The 22,271-nt window shown below is 36.8% G+C and overlaps 1 protein-coding gene across 5 annotated transcripts in view; it reads left to right on the top strand.

The window, feature by feature from the left end:
• RGS17 (regulator of G protein signaling 17) overlaps positions 1-20,067 on the top strand; it is a 74,287-nt gene extending 54,220 nt beyond the window's left edge. For 3 of the 5 annotated variants that reach the window (XM_032101896.1, XM_032101891.1, XM_032101895.1), the window contains 4 exons: positions 11,359-11,448; positions 13,314-13,548; positions 16,580-16,701; positions 16,943-20,067. In XM_032101896.1, the coding sequence (XP_031957787.1) occupies positions 11,359-11,448; positions 13,314-13,548; positions 16,580-16,701; positions 16,943-17,042 (547 nt within the window). In that variant the 3' untranslated portion in view covers positions 17,043-20,067. Of the gene's footprint in view, positions 1-11,358; positions 11,449-13,313; positions 13,549-16,579 lie in introns of all 5 variants that reach the window. The other 2 variants (XM_032101892.1, XM_032101894.1) reach the window with 2 other exon arrangements.
• Positions 20,068-22,271: the final 2,204 nt, after the last annotated feature.

The following is a 22,271-nucleotide window of genomic DNA, read 5'->3' as shown; positions in this document are numbered from 1 at the left end:
TATGCTTTGAAATTTCCTAAAGCTCTCTTTAACTGGATTACTTTGCGACACCTTATGAAAAGAAAAATGTGAGTTTAGTGTGAATGTTTCCAGGCATTTCTTCCCATTTCGAAACTACATCAAAATCTGTGGAATCTATCTACATTACCAAAGTAATGACTGTATTCAAGCTCAATTCTTTACTGTTGCTCCTACTTTGATATCTGAAAACCAAGAATAATAAAGAAAAAGCCACAACAGAAACTGAGACTAGGCTCATTTATCAGAATTAATTGAGACCATTAGGCTTGCTTGCTAGTGATTTGGAGGGCTTTTATTCATCTAGCTACCCTTTCAAGGGATACAATTTCCATTTCTTTGAATAATACAGAACTGTCACTTTTAATTGTCTCAAATATATGAAGGAATTGTTTGCAAAACAGCTGTAGCCAGGAGTAAGGACACTGCAGATTGTCTAGTAATTAAATGTGTCCATCATACAAGATGGAATATGAATGGTAATATTATTCTGAAGGAAGGAATGAAGCTGACAGCCAGACTAGCGATCTGTTGGGTGACCTGAAAAGAGAAATACATCCTTGAGTTGAATGTTGCCTAAAGCAGAAGCCATCTCTAAAGTAATGGAAGAAAGCTAGAATAACTCCACTAGAAATCATTGGTAAGAAAACTTTGTCAAGTCTTGGGTTTCCTACCTGTACAGAAATTACATTCCACATATGAGAACAAAAATCTCAAGAACATATCCTAGAAAGGACTAAAAGTTTACAAAAGTTGTAATTACTCCTGTTGTGACTATCATTATGTAAAAGTAATATAATCTCTCTAAGGTAAAATCCAGCAGAAAGTATATTCGCTTACAGATTTTCAGAAGATCAGAAATATTGTGAGTAAAAAAGAGTATAGGAAAGTCAGATTGCTTTAAATCACTAGTTCTTTCCTCTCTTGCACAGTTACAAATTTTGCTCATGGCTAGTTTAAGTTTGAGGGAGATATTGTCCTTTATTTCAGAAGTTCAAGTACAGTGCACACTGGTAGTTTCCATCTGCCTTTGAGCTCCTGCTGAGCTGCAATATCTGGAGGTAGGTAGGTTAAATCAGTCACACAAGAGCAGAGGAAGAAAACAACACGTTCAGCAAGGCTGTCCATTAAAAGGGCCAGTCTTCTTTCACATAACATTTGACCTGCACTGACCTTGAGAACCAGTTCTCACCTTCACTCTGAAGTCATCCTGAAATGTAAATGTAATTGCATTTTTTTAAGTAGACCCCGAAAATATTCCTCAGTTGTAGTCTCTTTTTAAAGATGTTGTTCGTGGCACTATTGGCCACACCTGCAGCACTGTGTCCAGTTCTGGGCTCTTCACTGCAAGAGCCCTGTATATACTAGTGTCCAGCAGAGGGCCTCTAAAATGATTGAGGAGCTGGAGCACCTCGTGTGAGGAAAGGCTGAGAGACCTGACATGGCTCCACCTAGAGAAGAGAAGGCTCGGAAGGACCTTAGCAATATGTATAAATACCTGAACTGAGTGAACAAAGACGGTGGAGCCAGGGTGTTTTCGGTGGTGCCCAGTGAGAGGACACCAGAGGCAAGGAAAACAAGCTGCAACACAGGAGGTTCCCTCTCAGCATCAGGAAACACTGAACTCGGTGCGCTGAACTCAGTTTTAAGACTGAAACTCAGATCTTAAATGTTTGCAGAACATTTCTGGGGCTTTTGGGGACTATTTTAGGATAACGTCCCTTTTATCAAGGGTTTTCCAGGAGGTTAGTTTTTCCATTGACAATGTACTTCTGAATATTTTCTAAAAGACAAAAGAATCAATATAAAAATTACTTCAAAGATCACATTGCAAATATCAATCTATGATGTAAGATGTATTAACATGTGGATTTTTAATTCCACAAGGCTTTGCTTTCATATTTTTTCATGGGGTCCAAAAGGAAAATGTAGTTTGGACAAATTTGCCAATTTGTCTGCCAAACATATTCTAATTTCAACTTTGATGGAAAATACAGCAGGAAAATATAGCTTGTGGCTTTAGAAAGACACTGTTAATCTGACTGTCCTTTATGAAGAGAAAAGGTTACCAGATTTTAGATCTATTCCATTTTAAAACATTAAATATACAGGAAAGGGAAGAGAGTGAAACACTGCAGATTTGCTAAAACGTTTTAAGTACTTGCTTTACCGAGCACATCCCTCTATGACTTACTTTAATTTAGCACTCATATCTCAGTAAGGATGATCTACCTTCGAGGGGCTATGTGGGATGCAATTTAATAGCCTTATATAATGATCTTACATAAACTCCAAAATCTTGGCCAAGACTTCCCATTAACAAAGAGATGATTATACTCTTAAGCAGTAGATCATTTGGGTTCAATTCTGCTTCTACTCAAGCTGAGGAATAGCTTAATACTTAATACTATCAGGACAGAGCTAAACGTCTTAACTGACTAGACCTTGATAGCCTGAGGTGTTCCAGATGTCTTAAACTGTGATTTCCACCAATCTCCTTTTTCTTTTATGGTTTGTAGTTGAATCTATATTGACTTTTGACCAATTAGGCTGAATGCTGCACAATATTAAGAAAACACAGCAACAGAAAACCAGTAAGAAATTGAACCCACTCTCCCCCACATTCAAAGATACAATCACAAATGAACTGAGAAGTTTCTTATTTCTCATGGGAAAGTTCACAACTCTCAACATAGATGATCTGGCCTTATCATAAGCCTTTGAACAAAAGATCTCACAGAACTTAGTCCAGGTTTTCACAAGGAAGAAAAATAGGACCCTATTCATTTGTAGTATTTTAAAGTGTATTTCCTTCTGAAATCTTAAATATCTCACAGGGCTGAAAGCTATCCCTTCACACAGAAGAGTTGAAATAGCACTGCAAGAGCAGCACTAAAGAACAAACACAGGAGAATGGGCAGTGATTCTTTCAGTCACCCTGGATTGCTGCTGCATCACTGCTGTCAGAAGTAAGACAGTGAATGGGCCAAGATACCCATCTGTAGGCACGAGGGGTTTTGACTACATCTCTACTCCTGTGTCCACACACTCCACAGCCATACCATCAATGCTACCCTTCTAGAAATCTCAAGACTGTTTTAGGGAAGCAAGGATATTTCAAATACAAAAGAAAAATGCAGGTTTTGCTGTGCTTTGGGATTTTACTGCTGTAAGGCATTGTTCTTCACACTTCTCTGCACAGCTCTTAGTATAAACATGATTCTGGGTGAAAAATGGAGATGTTTGCAGGACTCTGAGAGATGAGGCTCTAGTAAATACTCCGTGTATCATGAAGTTAAGAGTTATAGCTGCTGGATTTCCTGATGAGCTGTTTTCTTAACAGAAAATCTCTTTTCTTGTTATCAGAAAGCCTACTGGAAATCTGCTATGACAGAATGTAATTTTTCTAAAGAGCTTCTTAAATTTAAGCATAATATTTCATTTAGATTTGTTCTTTTATTACATTAACTAGAATTACTCACAGAAGAGTAGTTAGAATTATGGTAACTAACAATTAATAAAACCAAGACAACTGATTGTTTAATTTTAAATTGTAACAATAATTATTTTTAAAACAATCAAAAGCAATTATGAAATGTCATTAAACTTTTCCACAAACACTATTTTGTTAGAAATCCAATTCAGAAGTAAACTAATTTTAACTGTCAAATCTGTGCAAAAACACAAACTCAATTCCAGTCAGCTGCATTCTCCATAAAACCCTGGTGGAATGGCCTGTGAAACAGCTTCTGCATCCATCCTGGTTAGCAAAAATCAGACCTGAAAATTTACACCTTATGCTCCTGCTTGGCCCACAGGATTTATGGTGTGCAGAAATGTGTGCATGGGAGCCAGAAGTTTGCCTGCATTTAATATTACCAGATCCTGAGTAGAGGATCCTAAGCTTTTTTGTTGAAAGCACATTCACAGCACATAGAAGTGCCCAACCATCTGTTACAGACTGTTTCTCAGCTGTATGCTCTTCAAACAGATTAAAAAAGGGAACAAATATGAACTACAACACTACACACACTACAACAAAACAAACTGAATCAAGGGGGAAAATAAAACCAAGAAAAAAATTGGAAAGAAAAAAATTGTATGTTTCCTAGTCATTGGAAGAGACAAAGCATTGGAAGAGAAAAATCACTTATTTCACTTTATCTTACTTTTTTGTGACCTATGAGAAAAAAAACGAGGCCGGTTTTTACTGCAGCTTTTATAGTTACAAGCAAAAACAATGAGACCACACTGTCAGCTGAACAAAGAGCTGGGAGGTTTGTGACTCTGCATTCTATCCCTCACCTGATGCTTTGAAATATCGGAAGAGTTGTTGCTACAAAATCTCCAGGATGGTTAACTTGCAAATAGTTGCATTCTTAAAAAAAAAAGTTTGGAGTTTTTAGTTACATGAGGTAAGACTCACAGAATCAGATGTCAATTTTATAAATTCAATTTGCAAACATATTTTTTTTTCTACTCTAAAACAACTGAGTCCAAGCTGGAGTCTATGCTTGTTTGTTTTTTTCTTTTAAAAACAATTTGGATTATACATGCCTCTTGCACCATCTTATCACCTAAGGCAAATATAACTCTGGCACTCAGAAAAGTTAGCACCACAGGTACCTGGACTTTTTGAAAGGAGTTTATAGTTTCAGTGGACACTGCCAAGTAGGCTGATTATAGCCTTATGGTAATTGTTGGCTTTCCCCCAACAGACTGCTTTCCTATGTCAGTCTGCTAAACACAATCTCATCATTTAGTTTTAAGCACAAGACAATTTTTTACTCAGAGTAGGATGTAGCTATTTTTCATTAAATTTCTAACTTGTTTTCAATATAAAATTTCACATCCTACATTTCTTTACTGAATTCAGTGAAGAGCTGTAAATCATTATCTTGTTCAAGAACTAGGATTGATACTAATGACAAAAAAAAACTTCAAATTTTTTTGATCTGTTTCTTATTTGTAAAAAAATTGTTATGTTCTTCTGACTGAATTAAGACCAGATTCTGATCAGTTTAAGCAAATGATTCCATAGGCTTTTGACCACCATTCCCCTTCAAAGTCTCTCACAGACTACCAAGGCAGACATGGGAATAACAAGTTTACTACACATCACTTATGTTTGCCTTGCAGACCTCCACGCATCCATGCAAGCCTCCACTCTAGAATTCATTTATTACCACAGATTTGGCTGACATTTTGGAAATACTGTTATTATTAGAAGAGTTTTAGAGTTTTAGTCTGTCTTGCTATTCTTACAAGGACATAAACTCAGAGGTCAGGTAAGAGATGGATTCCCTTTCTCTCTAATACAGCCAGGGGCCTGAAGGATATATTGCAAGTTTATCTGAGCCTATGAAAGTGTCTAGTACAAGGCATCACCTCTTCATAAAAATAATTATTGTAGGTCTAGTTCTTCTCAGAATAGCCATTCTGGATATTATTCACTTACTGTAACAAAGTGAATTCTTTTCCTAACTTTAATAGAAGCAAGTTTTTTGCCCTTTACTCAGCTACAAAAAACAAGTTATCCTTGGATAATATTGTTCATGTAACATTTCATTCTCATTGATGGCCTATTTTTGTGACATTAAAAGGGAGATAGAAGACAGTGATTTGAGATTAATCTAGCTGTATTATTCTTTATGAATGGATCACAATAATATTGCAGTTATTTTTCATTATTATTGATTTGCACAGTGTAGCAAAATCATCATTTGCCTCTGTGCATAAACAAACACAGTCTTGACTAGTATCCAATGACATCAAGGTTAAATATTCTAGCTGCCACGAAAAAATGAGGTGATAAATTGATTTTGAGTCATAAGTTAAATCAGGTTTCATAAAAGAAATTGATGAATCCCAGTAGAGTTGTCTTTTCCATTATAATACAGCATATGGGATATAGGGACCACATCTATCTCTGACATCTAACAGAGCATGCCTCGGCATTTAGGAGTGAGCTTCTGAATAGAACTGTGCAAACAATTGATTTTTCAGTCACTGACTGTTGAACCACAGTATTGAAGACAGTCTGATCAGATTGAACTACAATCAAAAATGAAAAAGATTCTATCATGCAGTTTTTTGCATCTGAATTAAAACCAGAAAAAATATATTTGTATTCATATAACATGTTTTAAGCCAGACACTTGTAATAAAAGCAAAGGTATCAGAGAGCATGGAGATCATTAGGAGCACACCCATTTTGAATGGAAGGGTGAAGGTATGTACCCAGCTGGCGAAAGATTGAGACAAAGAGGGGCACCAACACTGAGAGTTTTGAAAACCACCTTCCCCTCATTTCAGAAGAATGCACTAAACATGTGTTCTTGTTTGCATGTGCAGTAATTTGTTTGTTTAAAGGCTTCTCCTCTTCCAAACAGAAAAGAAAAGATATTTCCTATCTGAATCTATTTGGTAAATTCAACTTGTGTTTTTCAAGAGTTTTGGGGAAGGGTCATTTTACATCATCTACCACTGTAATTTTAAAATCAAAATTCAATCTCGATCTCCTGAGGTCTTCTGTGGGAAGAGAGATGTGGTGGGTTTTTTAAGAAAGTTAAAAATATTATGCCTCTTGATCTGATGATAATAAAAATTTCTAGGAGTAGGATAGGGAGAAGTGCAGTGCCAGTGAGATACATTCTTTCAATCAAAGGGTTGATCAGTGAAGGAAACCTTCAGAACATCTGTTATCCAGAAAATCTTATCTGAATATTGATTTTCATCTAAAAACAAAATTCTGCTTTTAGATTATGTATGAACAGTTGACTTAATGTGACCTTTGGCCTAGAATAAGGAAGATTTTTCTGTTACTGTTGTGGCTTGAGGGCTCATGGTCCTACTGTGTAACATAAACTGGTCCAGCCTAAAATGCAGTCACTGCCCAACAGAGACTACAAACTTCATCTACAAAGTAGAAACTGAGCACAGATCTCCTGAATGGCCAACCCAATAGCCTACCAAACTAGTTCACAGTGTCCCAGTTTGATTTCTGCTCCTTATCTGCATGTCAGCACAAAAAACACCACTAAGGCAAGAGGTTTTAATAGTCACATTCTCTTCAGTGCCAGACATAATTGCAAAATACTGTGATGATATACTGCATATGATGCACATAACAGAGAAAATACCTAAGTGAGTAATAGCTGGTATCAGCCATGCATGGGCAGAACATTAATCCTGGCACCAGTCACAATGCTTTCTTGACATAGTGATAACAGTAATTTCAATGATTCACCAGATTTAGGCTACTCGTCCATGAGAACCTGACTCTTGGGAAGCAAATTAAATACCATTTGTTCACAGAGAATGAAAGATCAGGTCCAAGCTCTAAATTACCTTCAGTTTTTTAATGGCAGTAGAAGGTAAGTGCATCAGTAGGGATTCAACTTACAAAAAGGCTAAAACCATCAGCTGGAAACACCTGGAGGAAGAGTCAGTGAGATATTTGCTCGACTCTCTTGATGATTCTATCCAATTAGCTTGGCTTTATCTTCTCATGCAACAGGATGCTTCAATACTGATTTAGCTAAGTAATTACTCAAAAGAACAATTACTTAATTGCTGAACTTGAATATTAACAGCCATATAAGAGCAGCTAAATAAATAAAGATTGGTTTTCTAAGTCCCAGCAGTTCCCCCAAAAACACATCAGCTAGGAACCTGGACCAGCTTAATCTTATTTGCGGTCATTTTTTCAGTACGTATGCTTCTTCAAGTAGTCCCTGATCATTAATTTTTTACTTATAAAGTGTGTGAAGTTGCAAAATAGAAATGCATTCACTCCAAGCAGAAATTACTCATAATAATACTGTTGCAGTAGTTCAAGAAACTTATTGGTTTTGTAGCAGTCAGGAACCCAAGATATATTTTAAAAGTGCATCAAACTCAGGCCACTGAAGTATTTTTACTGTACTCTCCAGAGCAATAAAATCAGCATATAAGTGGGCAGAACAAATCTTCCATATAAACAGAAAACAAACTCATGCTTGTGTTTTCCATTTAAACTCACCTTTAGACATCCCAAACTCTCCCGTTTTAAGGCATTAGTAGTTTTGTTGTGCTTTTATCATGGCTAATTTGCATCTCCAAATTTCAAGGATATCTGCTGGGTGTATTCCAACTAATAAATAATAATAGCACCAAAGATGTTAGTTTGTATCAGATGTCTCTCCTAGTACACCTCCCTTTCATTTAACTACTTTTTGATAAGGTGTATCAGCAATTTCCTCTTCTTAAAGCCTTAACTAAAATAATTTTGTTAATCTTTAGCCTGTTGCTTTTAGTCTGTTTAGTATTACACTATAAGCATAATCCTTCTGACACAATCTGATAGCTTCAATAATGGATTAATGTATCAAGGACATCAGCTCCAGGTATGCAGAACACCTTTGCTTCTGTGGACTGCTTGAATTCCACAGAGAAACGTGAACAGATAGGATGTTTCCAGCTGAAGACAGCAACATAGGAAAGAGCAGTGCAGTGTTGTCATTTCAAGTTAAAAGGAAGCAATCTGTTATTGTGATCAGTTACTTAAAGGCTGCTTTCAAGCTAGCTTTGCAGTCACAAATGCTTAAATATTTAATTATTTCTCTAAGAGATCATGAAGCAGTTCCTTGAGTGAAAACAGAACATGCCTGAATTGAATGTACTTCAGTATAAGAATGATAGTTTCATTCACAGGAAAAAACATATCAAAAGTAACATATTTGATGGAACTCTAGCCTTGATGGATGAAGATAAACAGAAGTTGAAATGTACTGCTGGTTTTGTCACAGGAAACATAATGCAGAATTTAGGCCAAGATTCATTACAAATGTAGCACAGTTTTAAATGCAATACTCAAACGTGTTCCAACCCAGTATGACACTTCTTTGAAGAGTTCTCTATTTTGCAGCGCTGACTAACTTCAGCCATTAAAGTCCAGTTATGAATGGTGAGATGAAGGAATCAGGGCCAAGTGTGTACCTTGCATTGTCACTATGGTATAGATACCAGAAAACTGGTATACTATGTTCCAGGCCCACAATCTGAACTCTTTATTGAGGTTTTTAAGAAAATCAAAGTGCATACTGTCTATCAGTTATTCTTTTGATAAAAAAACATTGCAATGAACTCAACATGGCCTTCTTGTTCCTATTCCTATTTCTCTTATTCACCACTCACTACTTCACTATTCATTGTTTCCCCTTCATCAACCCATGATGGTTTTCCCAAGTCTAGCAGAGATTTTGCATAAGCAAAATAAACAGTATTTGATCCCAGATAACAGATTAAATTAGTAGTGTATACTGACTGCTCTCAGATGAGTCACGTTCAACTTCCAGTAAGACTCTGCATCCAAACCTTGAATGTCTAGTGCTTGACAAGTAAATTATTTCAGTACAGCTTAGTTGTTGCTCATGTGATGAAGGAAGGAAAACAGGCAGCTTCATTCTCTTTTAGACAGACTCAAATGAACACCCTATTGCATTTGCAACCTACACAGGCTGTTTCCTCCTTCCATGGTGTTATTCTTCCATGGAACCAAAGGACACTCTGTTCTCTGCACCCAGCAGAGAAGACAAATGCTGCTCTACCTATGGACTGCAAAGGAGGGAAGGAGGGAGGGAGGGAGAGAGAGCTTTGTGCCTTCCCTGCTTCTCCCTCACTCCAACTTTGTGCTCTGTCCAGATGCAAGGTGACCCTAAGCAGTTACATGTGTGGACTTAAAGATTACAAGACAGAAAGAAAGTGGATGGTCCCTTTTTGTTTCTCCTCCTGTATATGGAACTCCTTTCTGTCTTTCCTGGGTGCTCCCTCTGTAGACTGATGAACAACAGGTCAGAGGAGACAGAAAGGCTTTTTACCTGCCAACCCCAGAGTTCAGGATGTGTTGTTTCTCCTGCAGCAGTTGATGACACCCTAACAACCTTAGCAGCACTGGAGCTGCATTCCTACGCTGTAACAGGGGAAGCAGGACCAAGGGCCTGAACTAAGGTCTTGGCAGGTAAGTGAAGGAGCAACCAGTATCAAAGAGCTTCATTTGCAAGTGTACGTCTTTGTAATGTTTAAGTCTTAATATGTGCTCTGCTTTACCTGGGAGCTTAAACTTCCAGTTTTTAGAAGAGTATTTGAGAATACCTATTAGCTCTGCCAAATGCTTTAAAAAATGTTGAAGAAACTCATAAATGCAGAGAACCTATAAAGAAAGATTATTTGTGCTAAAGATGTCTCAGAGCTGGGATTTCTTCTTAGAGCTGAGCAGAAGTTTTTCAGATTAGTGGGGGAGGGAGGAGCTTTATGCTACAAACGTATGTTTTTTAGCAAGACTTAGGGTGACTGAGAGCATCATTGTATGGTGAATATTTAATATTCAAAATATGAGCTGGAGATTGGAAAGGGGATTTTTTGCTTGGTTGCTTGTTTTCTTTCAACTGTACACATTTCCTGATGAAAGGAAATTTCCATCTCCTTACTACATTCCACTTCTTAAGCTTAATTATCAGAACCAGGGTTTCCATATGAATATCTATGTCACTCAAAACATACTTTATTTCAGTAGTTACCAGGAATTGTGGGCTTGCTGACAATACCATGTTCCAGAACATTCACAGAGAACACACACAGAGGAAGTCTTCACCACTACAGCAAATCTGATTTAAAAGATATTTGCAGAAAAATAAGTGATTCTAGTTAGTAGCTCAAAAAAGAAAAAAAAAATTAAAAACATCCTTGCATAAAGGAAGTCTTTCTTTCCCATGCTTGTGATAATATGAGGGTAATGGATGCCTTTCTGCTCAGAGGCCAGTATGTTTTATTTTTTGGAATGGAAAACAAGTTTAGGTCAGAAGAGGAAATCATAAGGAGCTGCCACATGCTAAGTTCTGTATCTGAGCCATCTACTGACTGCCACTGTATCTCGGAGAGAGAAAAGGGAAGATTCATAAAGACGGAAAAACTATCCAGAACTGGTGGGGCATCAAAGCCCCATCAATGTCCAGTTCAGAAATTCATATCCCCCCTACTCATACTGTTGCTAGCATTCTCAGTTAACTAAGTGAAATCACTCCAAAAGTCACCTCTAAGTATTTGCCCATATTTCAGTGGATAAACTGTGAGCTTCTAAAAAACTGTGTGGTAATAGCATGTGGTAATAGCAACTGTAAATTAATATTCATCAGAGTTCAGGGGAAAAGTAATTGTAAAAGTTTTTCTCCAAAATTTTAGAGGCAAGAGTGAAAAACGATACCCTATATAGGTCTATATCTTTTAAAAGTTTGCGTTACTATAGTCATTGTTTTAAATTAACTTTCTCTAGACAAAATAAAGTGTTGTACTACATTGCAGCCTCACTGTTAGGAATGAAGAGAGAGGAGACAATGCAGGAAGGCCAACACATACGACCAAACTGGAGAGTATCCAAGTCATAGAAGAATGGTAAGTTGGTCAAACTGTTGTGTAGTAAGTATTTTGTCTTTAACTAATATCAAGAATTGTCTTGCGTTTAATTCTTTGGGAATGTCCTCTTAATTGCTTTTCCTCCAAAAAATTCTATATGAAAGGAAGCAAAGTCTGTCCTGACAATGAAATGACAGCAGAGACATTCATAAGTCAAGCTTATTTACAGTTTCTTATTTGTGGGGAAGAACCACTGGGAGGAATGGAAGGTTCATGGGTGGTTCCATATGTGAGTCTCTATAAGAAGCCTCTGCTACCTGTGAGAGCATTTTTTCCTGTCTATCCAGACAAGAAGAAAAACTAATTGTCACAAGTGTACTTCATGACCAGATTTTTAATATGGGCGCTTTCATAAAACAGCTTGAACTATGGTTTCACTGGAATTAACCAAAAAACATATACCTTGCAAACTGGGTTAAACACACTGAAAGTCTGAGCTTCTACTTCTGTCTAAAGCTTGGGCCCATCTTTATTGTGTGGGGAAAAATGGTAATCTATCAGGGGCCCTGAGTTCTCTAATCCCATAAAAAGGAAATTAAAACTTTAAAGGACCTATATGATGCCAAAAACAACCCAAACAACTCATTTCCTTTATTGCTAATCATGGTCTTTTATGAGAAGACACTATGATAAATTTCTACAAAATACTATAGTGAAGAGAGCTTCCCAACAGACAATAAGGAAGCCCAGGTTGTTTGTCAGCCCCATCCACCTCAGCAGGTTCTTTGCACTCTCCTCAGCAGACAATGCAAAGTCCTGAGAGGACTGTTCACCTTAAAATCTGTGTTTAATCTTTTTTATTCAGTTTACCATTACTTTGCAAGATAGTTTAAACATTAAAAACTTTGTGATTTATCACAAATAGCTTCCCATGATCCAGTCCGCCTTGCATGCAGAGTAGGAGTTGATAAATTGACTTGAACAGAAATTATGTAGACAAATGTCACTTATTGTGCATCACGGTTATACAGAAGCTGTTGACAACAGCTAGTAAAGCTCTTGTGTTAGATCAAGAAGGAGAGGGTGAGTGCTCAAAATTAAGTTTGAAACTATGTTTAACTGTTAAGTAACCTGGAGAATTACTTTCTTAAGCTATTCATTGGTACATTAGTGGATAAGGGAGGCAAGTAAGTCCGATCAGTTACCCAGTGCATCTACTGGTAAAAGCCACAAATATTTTCCTTCAGGAAATGGGAATAAGGACTTTTCCCCATTTCTTCTATTTCCAGTTTTGCCAGCAAAATCCATCACATCTCATGCCAAAAGATCATCATTCAGGTCAATAGCATGAAACAGAAGGAAGCTTAGCAACCCTTAGGTGCAAGCACAGAGAAATATGCTAATTTAAAATCTCTCTGAATCACTACTTTGTTGGGCATCATTAGTATGCTTTTGGCTGCCAAGAGCCTTTTGTTTATCTTGTTCTTCCTAAACCAAATCATGTACTGTCACCATCAGAGGCAGGCAGGGACATCAGGTGTCATCTAAACTCCTCATGAAATAGAGTCTATTTCCAGTTTCTTGGAATCTCCTTTAACTGCAGAGGCAGGAATTTATTGCTGTTGTGGGGTTTTGTCTTTGAGCAACATGGCTAAGAACACTACCAGAAAACTCGTAGGAAGTCAAGTGCATGTCTCGTAACATTAAACACGTTTAGTGGGCTATTGGGATAATGGATGCACAAGTGAAGAGCAAATGAAATTCCCCTGTCACTGCTGAAGCCTTCTTGCTTCCAGTTTTCACTTTAGACTAAAGTGCAGTTGAAAGGAGAATTTTTGGATGAATGTATGAAAACACTGTTACAAAAATAGTAGCATATTTGTAATGATATTTGCTTTTTGCAGCCAAAACCCTACTGCAGATGAAATTTTGTCTTGGGCTCAGAATTTTGACAAGATGATGAAAACACCAGCTGGGAGGAACCTTTTCAGAGAGTTTCTTAGAACGGAGTATAGTGAGGAGAACCTGCTTTTCTGGCTTGCATGTGAAGATCTGAAGAAGGAACAGAACAAGAAAGTTATTGAAGAAAAAGCAAGACTTATATATGAAGATTACATTTCTATACTATCACCAAAAGAGGTAAAGCTATAAATGTTACATTTGCATTTTCTGTTATCCCAGAGCAGAGACGTTATATCCTGGACTGCGAGGTGAGGGTCCGAAAGTCTGTCATATAAAAGTCTTAGTGTGAACAATAAATCAGGAAAGGAAGGGACAGAAACAGTAGAGATGCAGGCACTGGGCCATTTAGCATTACCAGCTGCAACACATCCAAGTTTTCTATAAGGCTCAAAAACTCCAGTAAGAGAAGGCTGAGAAACAGGTTTGCTTCTTTAGTAATGCTACATGTCTGACATAGAGAGGAAGTAAGTAATGCAAATGGATTTCTGGAGAAAAAGCACGAAAATTAAGGAATTTAAATCAGAATCATTATAGATTTATCTGCTGCTACAGCTGTCTGGGAGAAAATCCAAATTTCCGCTGGTTATTCCTATGTGAGAGTCCAAGAATGAAACTGACATATTTTATCTAATGAAACATATAATATCTAGGAAATTATATAAGATTTTCTTCAACCCTTTAACTGACATAGACAAATTTTGAAATTATCTTTGCCTGTAGTGAAGAAAAAGCAAAGCTTCCAAACCGTGTTTTGTAATACAGAGAGATATATAAATATATAAGCACTATAGAAGAGTTTTTCTTAGGCCACATCATGTACCTTTATCTTCTTCGCCTTGTCTCTGTGCATTGCATTTGAATTCCTACTCAATGGCATAATTTATGCTCACTGTGGACCTTGATTCCTACATTTTACTTCTTCACTGCGTTCAGTAATAATTTGCAACTTAATCCATATGAATGAAGCCAAGTGATTTATAACTCCATTATCTTCACTTGTGCCATAGTGTCTACTTTTGCTTTGGGGTGAAATACAATTGCCAGTACAGCAAGCTAATAATAAATTTTTCTTCTAATACCATATTTTTACCAGATAGGTATGTGATGAATGCTCAATTGTCTTTTTAAGCTAAGACCAATGAGCATTTAAAATGCAGACACTAAGCATTGTTTGACTTAGAGTTTAACAAAGCTACTCGCAAACTTGGTGCACTGGATGCATACAGATCTCATCAATCCAGTTGCTCCTGCCCATACTGGAAATCTTAGGAGGCAAACAAGAACTGTTTGCAATGCATTAGAACAGCATGGGAACTGAAAAATTCTTGTTCATCCAGGCATCCCATTCCAGATGTTACCTTTTGGCATAAGAGCTGAAATATTTAGCATGACCCATTCAGTGAAGAAGTTATTGAGGCAGAAGGTCTTAGTGTTCTAAACAGATACTTCGTATTCATCTGTTTAGTAAGAAAATACCTTTAGTAATCCCAACTAGTTTTGCCATCTGGCTTTAGTGAGTCACTGAAAAAATACAATGCAAATTAACAGTTCCATAATTAATTTTGTTTTTTGCATTCTCTAAGTGCAATTAACTTTTATTATGCTCAGTGGCTCAAAACCCCACTATCCTGCCAAATTTGAGGGTTTTTTTATCCCAGCTATTATGTTTGATATTGAAGAACCAATTAGATGTACAAACTGTTTTTGTTGATATAAATGTGTGTGCCTGTGTGTCAGGGGGAGAAATGCTTAAATCTTAGTGTGTCCTTTCTGTTCTGCAGAAATGCAATGGCCTGGGCTTGAAAGCTATTCAAACACATTATGAAGACACATGGTTGCAATACTGCCACTCAAAGCTACCATAGCACTGTAGTCCTGCCCACACTCACTGGCTGAGCAGCCCCAATGGTCTCTCATAGTTGTCTTGTATCTGATAACCAAGTGACAGCAAATATTGGAGGAGAATGAGCTTGTCTGCTCTGTCAGTAGCATACTCCAATATGCCAACAAACCAACAATGCCAGATCCTACAGCGGGTACTGAAGATAGAATGAAAATGTATATTTAATTCTCAATGCTGTACCACATCACACCAGTGTATTTCAGAGTGCTTCACCATATATGAAAGCACAGGCTCACACATCCTAAGATATTCTGCGTTTCCATCTTGGTTACCATCCTTCATGTGTCAAGGTATCTTACATGGAGCTTTCCAGGGTTGAAGTCAATCCTTCAGAAAGTATGAATATCTTCCTGTGGTTGCAGAGCAGTAGAGTCAGATTGCAACTTGGTATAAATCACAGTATCTTAACTGATCTCTGCTTGGCATTTCTCTACTCAGGAGTTTAGCCCTTTTCCTCTTAGCTGAGTAAATCCTTGCTGGCCCCAGTGGGCTTTGCTGCTACTGCCATTTCATTTAATCCAGAACGCATTAATTTACTAGGTTTTAGAGCATTTTATGGATAAACTGTACATTCACTCAAATTTCTAAAGGATATTCTAAAATCATCTGTGCATTCATCCCAAGCATAATATGTCCTTTTCTGCCTAGGCACAGGAGTTCATCACAAATGGTAAGTAAATGAGAAGCTAAAACTGAAACTTGCTATCAACTTCAATATGGATATATGATCTCCTGAAAGTATAAATTACCAGATGTTAAAGAATCCTGAAAAGAAGAACAAATCTGAAGTAATTAATATTAATGGGGAGATTAACACTATAAAAATGATAAAAATGCCTGGGTAATTTATAAAGAACAAGCGTAGTGCCTGAAAAAAAAAACAGAAAAAAAAATCTCTAGGGCAGCCAGATAAGAATGGTGAATAGAAATCTTCCAAAGGTTTAACCACAAATGCTCAGAAAAAACCCCTGCAGCTCTCTGAATGAGGGTAATTCAACATTCATTTCAGAAAAGTAATTTTAAAGACATATAAATTTTTAAGGTAAAATAATATATTTTCAAAAACTGCAGCTGCATTTCACTGTACAGATCTTAGGATGGATGCAAAGACCAAATCAAAATTGAAATAGAGTTGATGGTCTCAGTGCATTACACAGCAATTGTGTGATGATTCTGAAAGAAGCACAGAGCATTACTTGAATAACTGATAAACTCAGCATGTTCAGTGGAGCCCTGAGAATTAAAGATACATATTACAGCTTTTCCACTGTTACTGTTTTATTATTCTGTGCTCATCTTCTTCAGGTTAGTCTTGATTCCCGGGTGAGAGAAGTGATCAACAGAAACTTACTGGATCCCAGCCCTCACATGTATGAAGATGCCCAGCTCCAGATATACACCTTGATGCACAGAGACTCTTTTCCAAGGTTTTTGAACTCTCAGATTTATAAGTCTCTTGTTGAAAGTATTACAGGCTCTACTTCTGAAACTTAGTTTTAATTTTCAAACAAAATAACTTGATTTTTTTGGGGGGGGTGGGTGGGATGGAAGAAAAGTAGTTTAATAACATCTGCAGCTGGGTTCCTGGAGAACTACAGTTTAGCACTACTCAGGCTACTGTGAAGAAAACAAATACATATTATGGTCTCTGTCTACATTTTTACCAAGGTCCTTCTTGCTCAAGATGGCGTGGGAGGGGAACAATGGATTTGCCAAAATACATTTGTTTCACACTCCTTTCACCCTACTGCAGTCAAGATTGCAATGATGTATTTGTAGTTTTATGAACAGTCTCCTTGTGTATCCTCACACTGCATGTGCAAGGTAAAACTGCTTCACTTACCACTTAGTTGTTGCAATATTTAATCCAATAACATAAATTATATCCGTATTTAAAAACTTTTTTTTGTGCAATACAATCCTATGGTACATAGAAACAATTGCAGCAAACCAGAAAGAGGCTTGCATTTTTTAATATCACTAACTAAAAAGCCAATTTTTAAGGTGTAGCATTACTCTACATGCTCTACTGAGTACAATACACTGACTTTTTGAAGCCAATATTTCTGTACAGAGAAAAAGCTATTTATCACTGTTTATTTAAAATAAATCAAGCGGAGGATTCCTCTGGGTGTTCACTGCCAAAACTGTGGCATTTTCATTACAGAGTTTGCAATGTCAAAGAAAAAGAAAAAGAAAAGAAGAAAAAAAAAGCACAAATCACTTAAAGGGATCCATTTCTGGGTGACACAATCTATGCGCTGATATTGTTTAATTGTTAAAAGAACAAAGATTTTCAATGTACATTTCAGATGTCAGATACTGTAATTGATTTATTAAAGACTGGCTATCCAGTTCTAACACTGTTGTATAATGTTATGTACTTCAGAAAAAAAAAAAAGAAACAAGAAACAACACAAAAAGCTTGATAATTTAGTTTTTTGAATAAAGAAATTTAATAAAAGATTGCCTACATGTAGCATTTTAGAGCATTTTAGAACATTTTGATGAATTGCATCTGTTCTGTAAGATATTTTTTTTTTGAAAGCTAAATCCGGTAAAAAATGTTTTTAAATGAAGTAATGTTTTACGAGGTGGCGGGTTAAAGAAGACTTATCTTAGCTTCTAGCCTCATTTATTTTGAATAACTCCTTGAAAACAAGGGGTTTGGAGAGTAATATTAAACCAAACTTCAAGGGCTTCTAAACCCACAGATCTTACCCAAGCAAAATGCCTACAGAAACACAATGGGTATCTTTCCTGGGTAAAGATTCCTGTACTGAGCCCTTAATGAGAGCTAAGGCAGCACAGTACTCCCATCACTAGGCTGCCATGGTGTTTTTAATAGGTGTTTGCTTGGCCTTTTTATCAAAAATTGTCCAGTTTCAGGACACATTTTGATGTTTAAAGAGACAGTGACTTGGAACTTAAAAAAACCCCATCTTTCATACCTATCATATACAAGCAAAATGAGTGTTAGCATCCCTCATAAACTGCTAAGATATACCAAGAAATCGCTCTGAATACTTGTTAAATATATATATATATGTGTGTGTGTGTGTATATATATATATATTTAATACTGACAACCATACTAAGACTTAATAGGCAAGGTTCTTCTCACTTACATAGGACTGAACATGGCATAAGCCCATCGCTTTCGATTGGACTGGAAGGTCTGGCAGTTGTGTCCTTGAGTGGAATCTGGCCCAAACACAGTTGGCTCCAACCACTCAGTTACTTCCTGCGGGCAGTGTCCGGTGCCGGCTTTGGTGGGAGCTGCTGCTGCCGAGGCAGGTCTGCGGGGACACAGTAACTGGGAGGATGCAGGTCTTAGTTTATCTTCTGGGACTTATTTTTTTCCCTTTGTTTTACTACCTCTCATTTTCTTAATTTATTGAACATGCTTCAGATAGCAAGTTTGGGGAATTTTTTTAGTCATTCTTTTTACTTGAAACCTGTGTGCTTTTTTTGGATATATATGAACAATTTAACAAACTGTTTCTTAAACTCATTTGGTTTTGTAATTTATATAGAATTCAGGAGATGATTAAAAGGGCTATTCTCTATTCCCTATGCAAATATTTTAACTGTTGTAGTGTTTGACAAAATGGGATCTAAAACAAAAATCTGCAAAGTGGAAAAAACAAATCTGTTTACAGTGGCATTGCTGACTATCCTACCATATTCAGCACTTTTAAATATTGTTATTTATGAAAATGTAGTTTAAAATGCAAGACAAAATATTTATAAATGTTTCTTTTAATAAATACCTGTTTTGTCTGAAAGTGCTACCGTGTTATGACAACTTTATTCATGTTGGTTAGCTACTTACCATTATGAATAAAATATTCAATTATTATACTGATAGAATATGAGCTATGATGTTTACAAATCCTGAGGGGGGAAAATTCAGTGAGAAAGGACTGCCTCCTTCTACTGTGAAATTCTGTTAGAAAAAAAATTTCTCACTTTTTTCTTAATTGGAATTTAACTATGGTCCTATATATGTCTAGTATCATTTGACTAGTTATATTTACTTGGTACTAAACATATACAGCATCATATATGTATATATTTACATAGTGTAATTTCAAGTTGTTGGTGTTTGAGGCACAACACATTTAGTGCACACATCTAAGCAATGTGTAAGAGACAAAACTGCATGCATAAGTCTTGACAAATGTAGACTTGAATATTCTTAATGTTACTATTTGATGGTGACCTGCTAATCATAAGCTATCTTTATAAGATATTTCACACAGGTAGAAGTTCTTGTCAACACAGAAAAGTCATCCTTTCATGACAGTTATAAAGCTAGATGTGCAGGCCCTAAAATATTACCTTAATTTCTAGCATAAGATTCCAAAATCTGTATTTGGAAACTGTGACATCATTTTGAAAAATATTACACCAATCTTCAGTGTAATACAGCAATGAAATCACGTTCAAAATTTATTGTCTAAAATCCTCTATTGGGAAGGATTTAAAAATTAAACATAGGATGTAAAGTTTCTTTCTTGGAGCAAATGCTCATATTAAAATATTTAATATACATTTTGTTTATCGGTTTGGGTTTCCCAAATTTTTTTATGACAAAAAATGGATGTGGTCCAAATGGACAATAAGTCATGGTGTAACATGATCTCATTGCCTATCATACAGTTCTTTGAACACAAATTGTAAAACAGTCAAGCTATTAAACTGATTTATTGTGCATGCAGTGTACAATACACTTTGACAAACTGCCTAAATACACTTATTCTATAGCTTGGAATAAAATAAGTATGTATATAACTTGTATTTCAGTTTTTCATGAGAATGTATATAGCAAGTGCACTACAGAAAGTGAGTTATGTTTTTGTCACTTTTGCCAAGTGTTTAAAATTTCTGTCAAATAGACCCTAATGCCAAAGAGCCAAAAATAAGCAGAGCACTTCTGTACCCTCCTGTCCTTCAGGCTGCAAAGAAGCTGAATCTATATTGTGTTACACGTGTTCAACTTAGCTGTTTACAGTCGGCTTTCACATAACTGAGCTTAAAGTAGCTTGGGATACCCAGGATGAAGCAAAACATACAGACAGTATTATGAGCATTCAAATTAGCCTGAAGGCACATGTGGTATGAAGGGCACTAGAGGTTTGATGGAGAAAAGACATTTGAAAAAGAAAAGAAAAGGAAGATGGCTGCAGGTTAAACAGCCACAGCATGGTACTATGGAAATGTGGCCATAGTGTGTCCAGGTCCACAGCCAGTCCATAACTCACTTGAGTACCTGTAGAGTCCACAGTCCATTTGCAGGACGACAGAAAGTGGACACAAACCAGACTTCAGCTAGCAATAGCTATTTTTTAAATTAAAAGCATGCTGAAGTGCTGCTAGGCTGTGGTCTAAACCAAGCAAATAAAGGAGACCTACACTCTACCTTCAACAGCCAGGCTTTAAGATGTCACCTCATGCCGAACTTGATTCCCTAGGCAGCAAATTCAATTACAAGGAACATTTGTCTGTGGAGCCAATACCTAAAATCAGGTGGGGGGCTTTTTCAGTAAGAGCAGCTTGCTGGACTGACCATGCTGTGAGCCCACTCAGGAACCCACAACTTCATATGCAGGAAGTGGTTGCAAAAGCCATTTAGCAGAAGTGTTCCACACCACCAATTCAAAAGCAATCAAAGCTGATACAAGAAAGTCTCTAACTTCAGCTACTCTCTACATCACAAGGAGTAAAGCCTCTATTTCCACAGTGTCTGTGAGCCTTCTCCTGGCATTGTTGACCCATCCAACAGAGCCTGAGTCCTTATCAAATCCAACAAAGCAAAAAATTAAGGTTACACATAGACAGACAGCTGCAATGTCTTCTCCAAGTTGATTTGAACCATGTCTAACTACCAGCTTCCAAATAGGGTTTTTCTCAGCCTATAATGCTGGGTTTTTTTAGGAGACACAAGAGTAGCACTGTAGCACATCCTGAGACTTGGACACAGCACCAAAAGTCCGGTCCTGTTCACCAATTCCCTGAATACATGTGCAGTGACAAAGCATCAGCCCTGTTCGAACATGTCCTGAATACTTCTGCCAGCAGTACAAGTGATGTTGGTGGGATGAAAGAACAAAGCTGGACAAAAATTTGACAGAAATAGGGTCTGCATATTACTTTAACATTATACCAAAAGCCAGGTTTGCCCCTTCCTTTATCCATGAACTCACTCTGTAGAAACCCACCCTTTTCATTTAAAACAGGAGTATGATTCTGGTGATTCAAGTGCTGACCATCAGTCTCAGACTACTTTCTTTCTTTTCTTTTTTTCAAAAAAGCTTTATCTTAAATTACTCCTTACTCTAAATTTCCTGAGTTTTCCATAGGTCTCTTCACAAGCTGGGCTCACACAGCAGTTAGACTCTCATTCACTGTTACAGAACATCAAAATATTATGTCCGTTAAAGCATTCATTTGGTAATTTTTCCTTTATGCTTCTGGAAGAAGACTTCAAGGAGCTTCATGGGCAGACAATAGTGGGTGCAAGGGAAGCTTTTGGTGGGTGAGATTTCATAAGTGATGGCCTGGGGTTTTTATCAGTGTCAGACAATTCACACAGACTGTACATTCTCCACAAAGGTCTTCAAGTGTGATTTTTACTTATAAATTATTGCTACACTGTATTTTGCCAATATACCTTATCCAAAATTATGCATTTAAAATCATAGGGAAACATTTTTATCTAGCCATTAATTTTAATGTTTAATATTTTGAATAGCAAATTCTCACACTGGCCTCTGGATTTCCATCACGGAACAAAAAACTTCCAAGTTTTCTTTTTTGACTACCAAAACTACTTAGGTTTTCAAGAATTACTCTTGCTTTTTATATTACATTAGTGAAAATAAGAATTTACTAATGTTTCATAAGGAAGTTACTGTTATTCCAACAGTATGATTTAGTTGTAAGATATGATTGCCTAGTTCCAGTAAGACATGAACAAGGACAGAAGAAAGGC

This window comes from Corvus moneduloides, chromosome 3, assembly GCF_009650955.1.
Source record: "Corvus moneduloides isolate bCorMon1 chromosome 3, bCorMon1.pri, whole genome shotgun sequence".
NCBI classification, from domain to species: Eukaryota; Metazoa; Chordata; class Aves; order Passeriformes; family Corvidae; genus Corvus; species Corvus moneduloides.
Note: the sequence above shows the minus strand (reverse complement) of the source record. Positions and strands in the feature narration are given on the sequence as shown.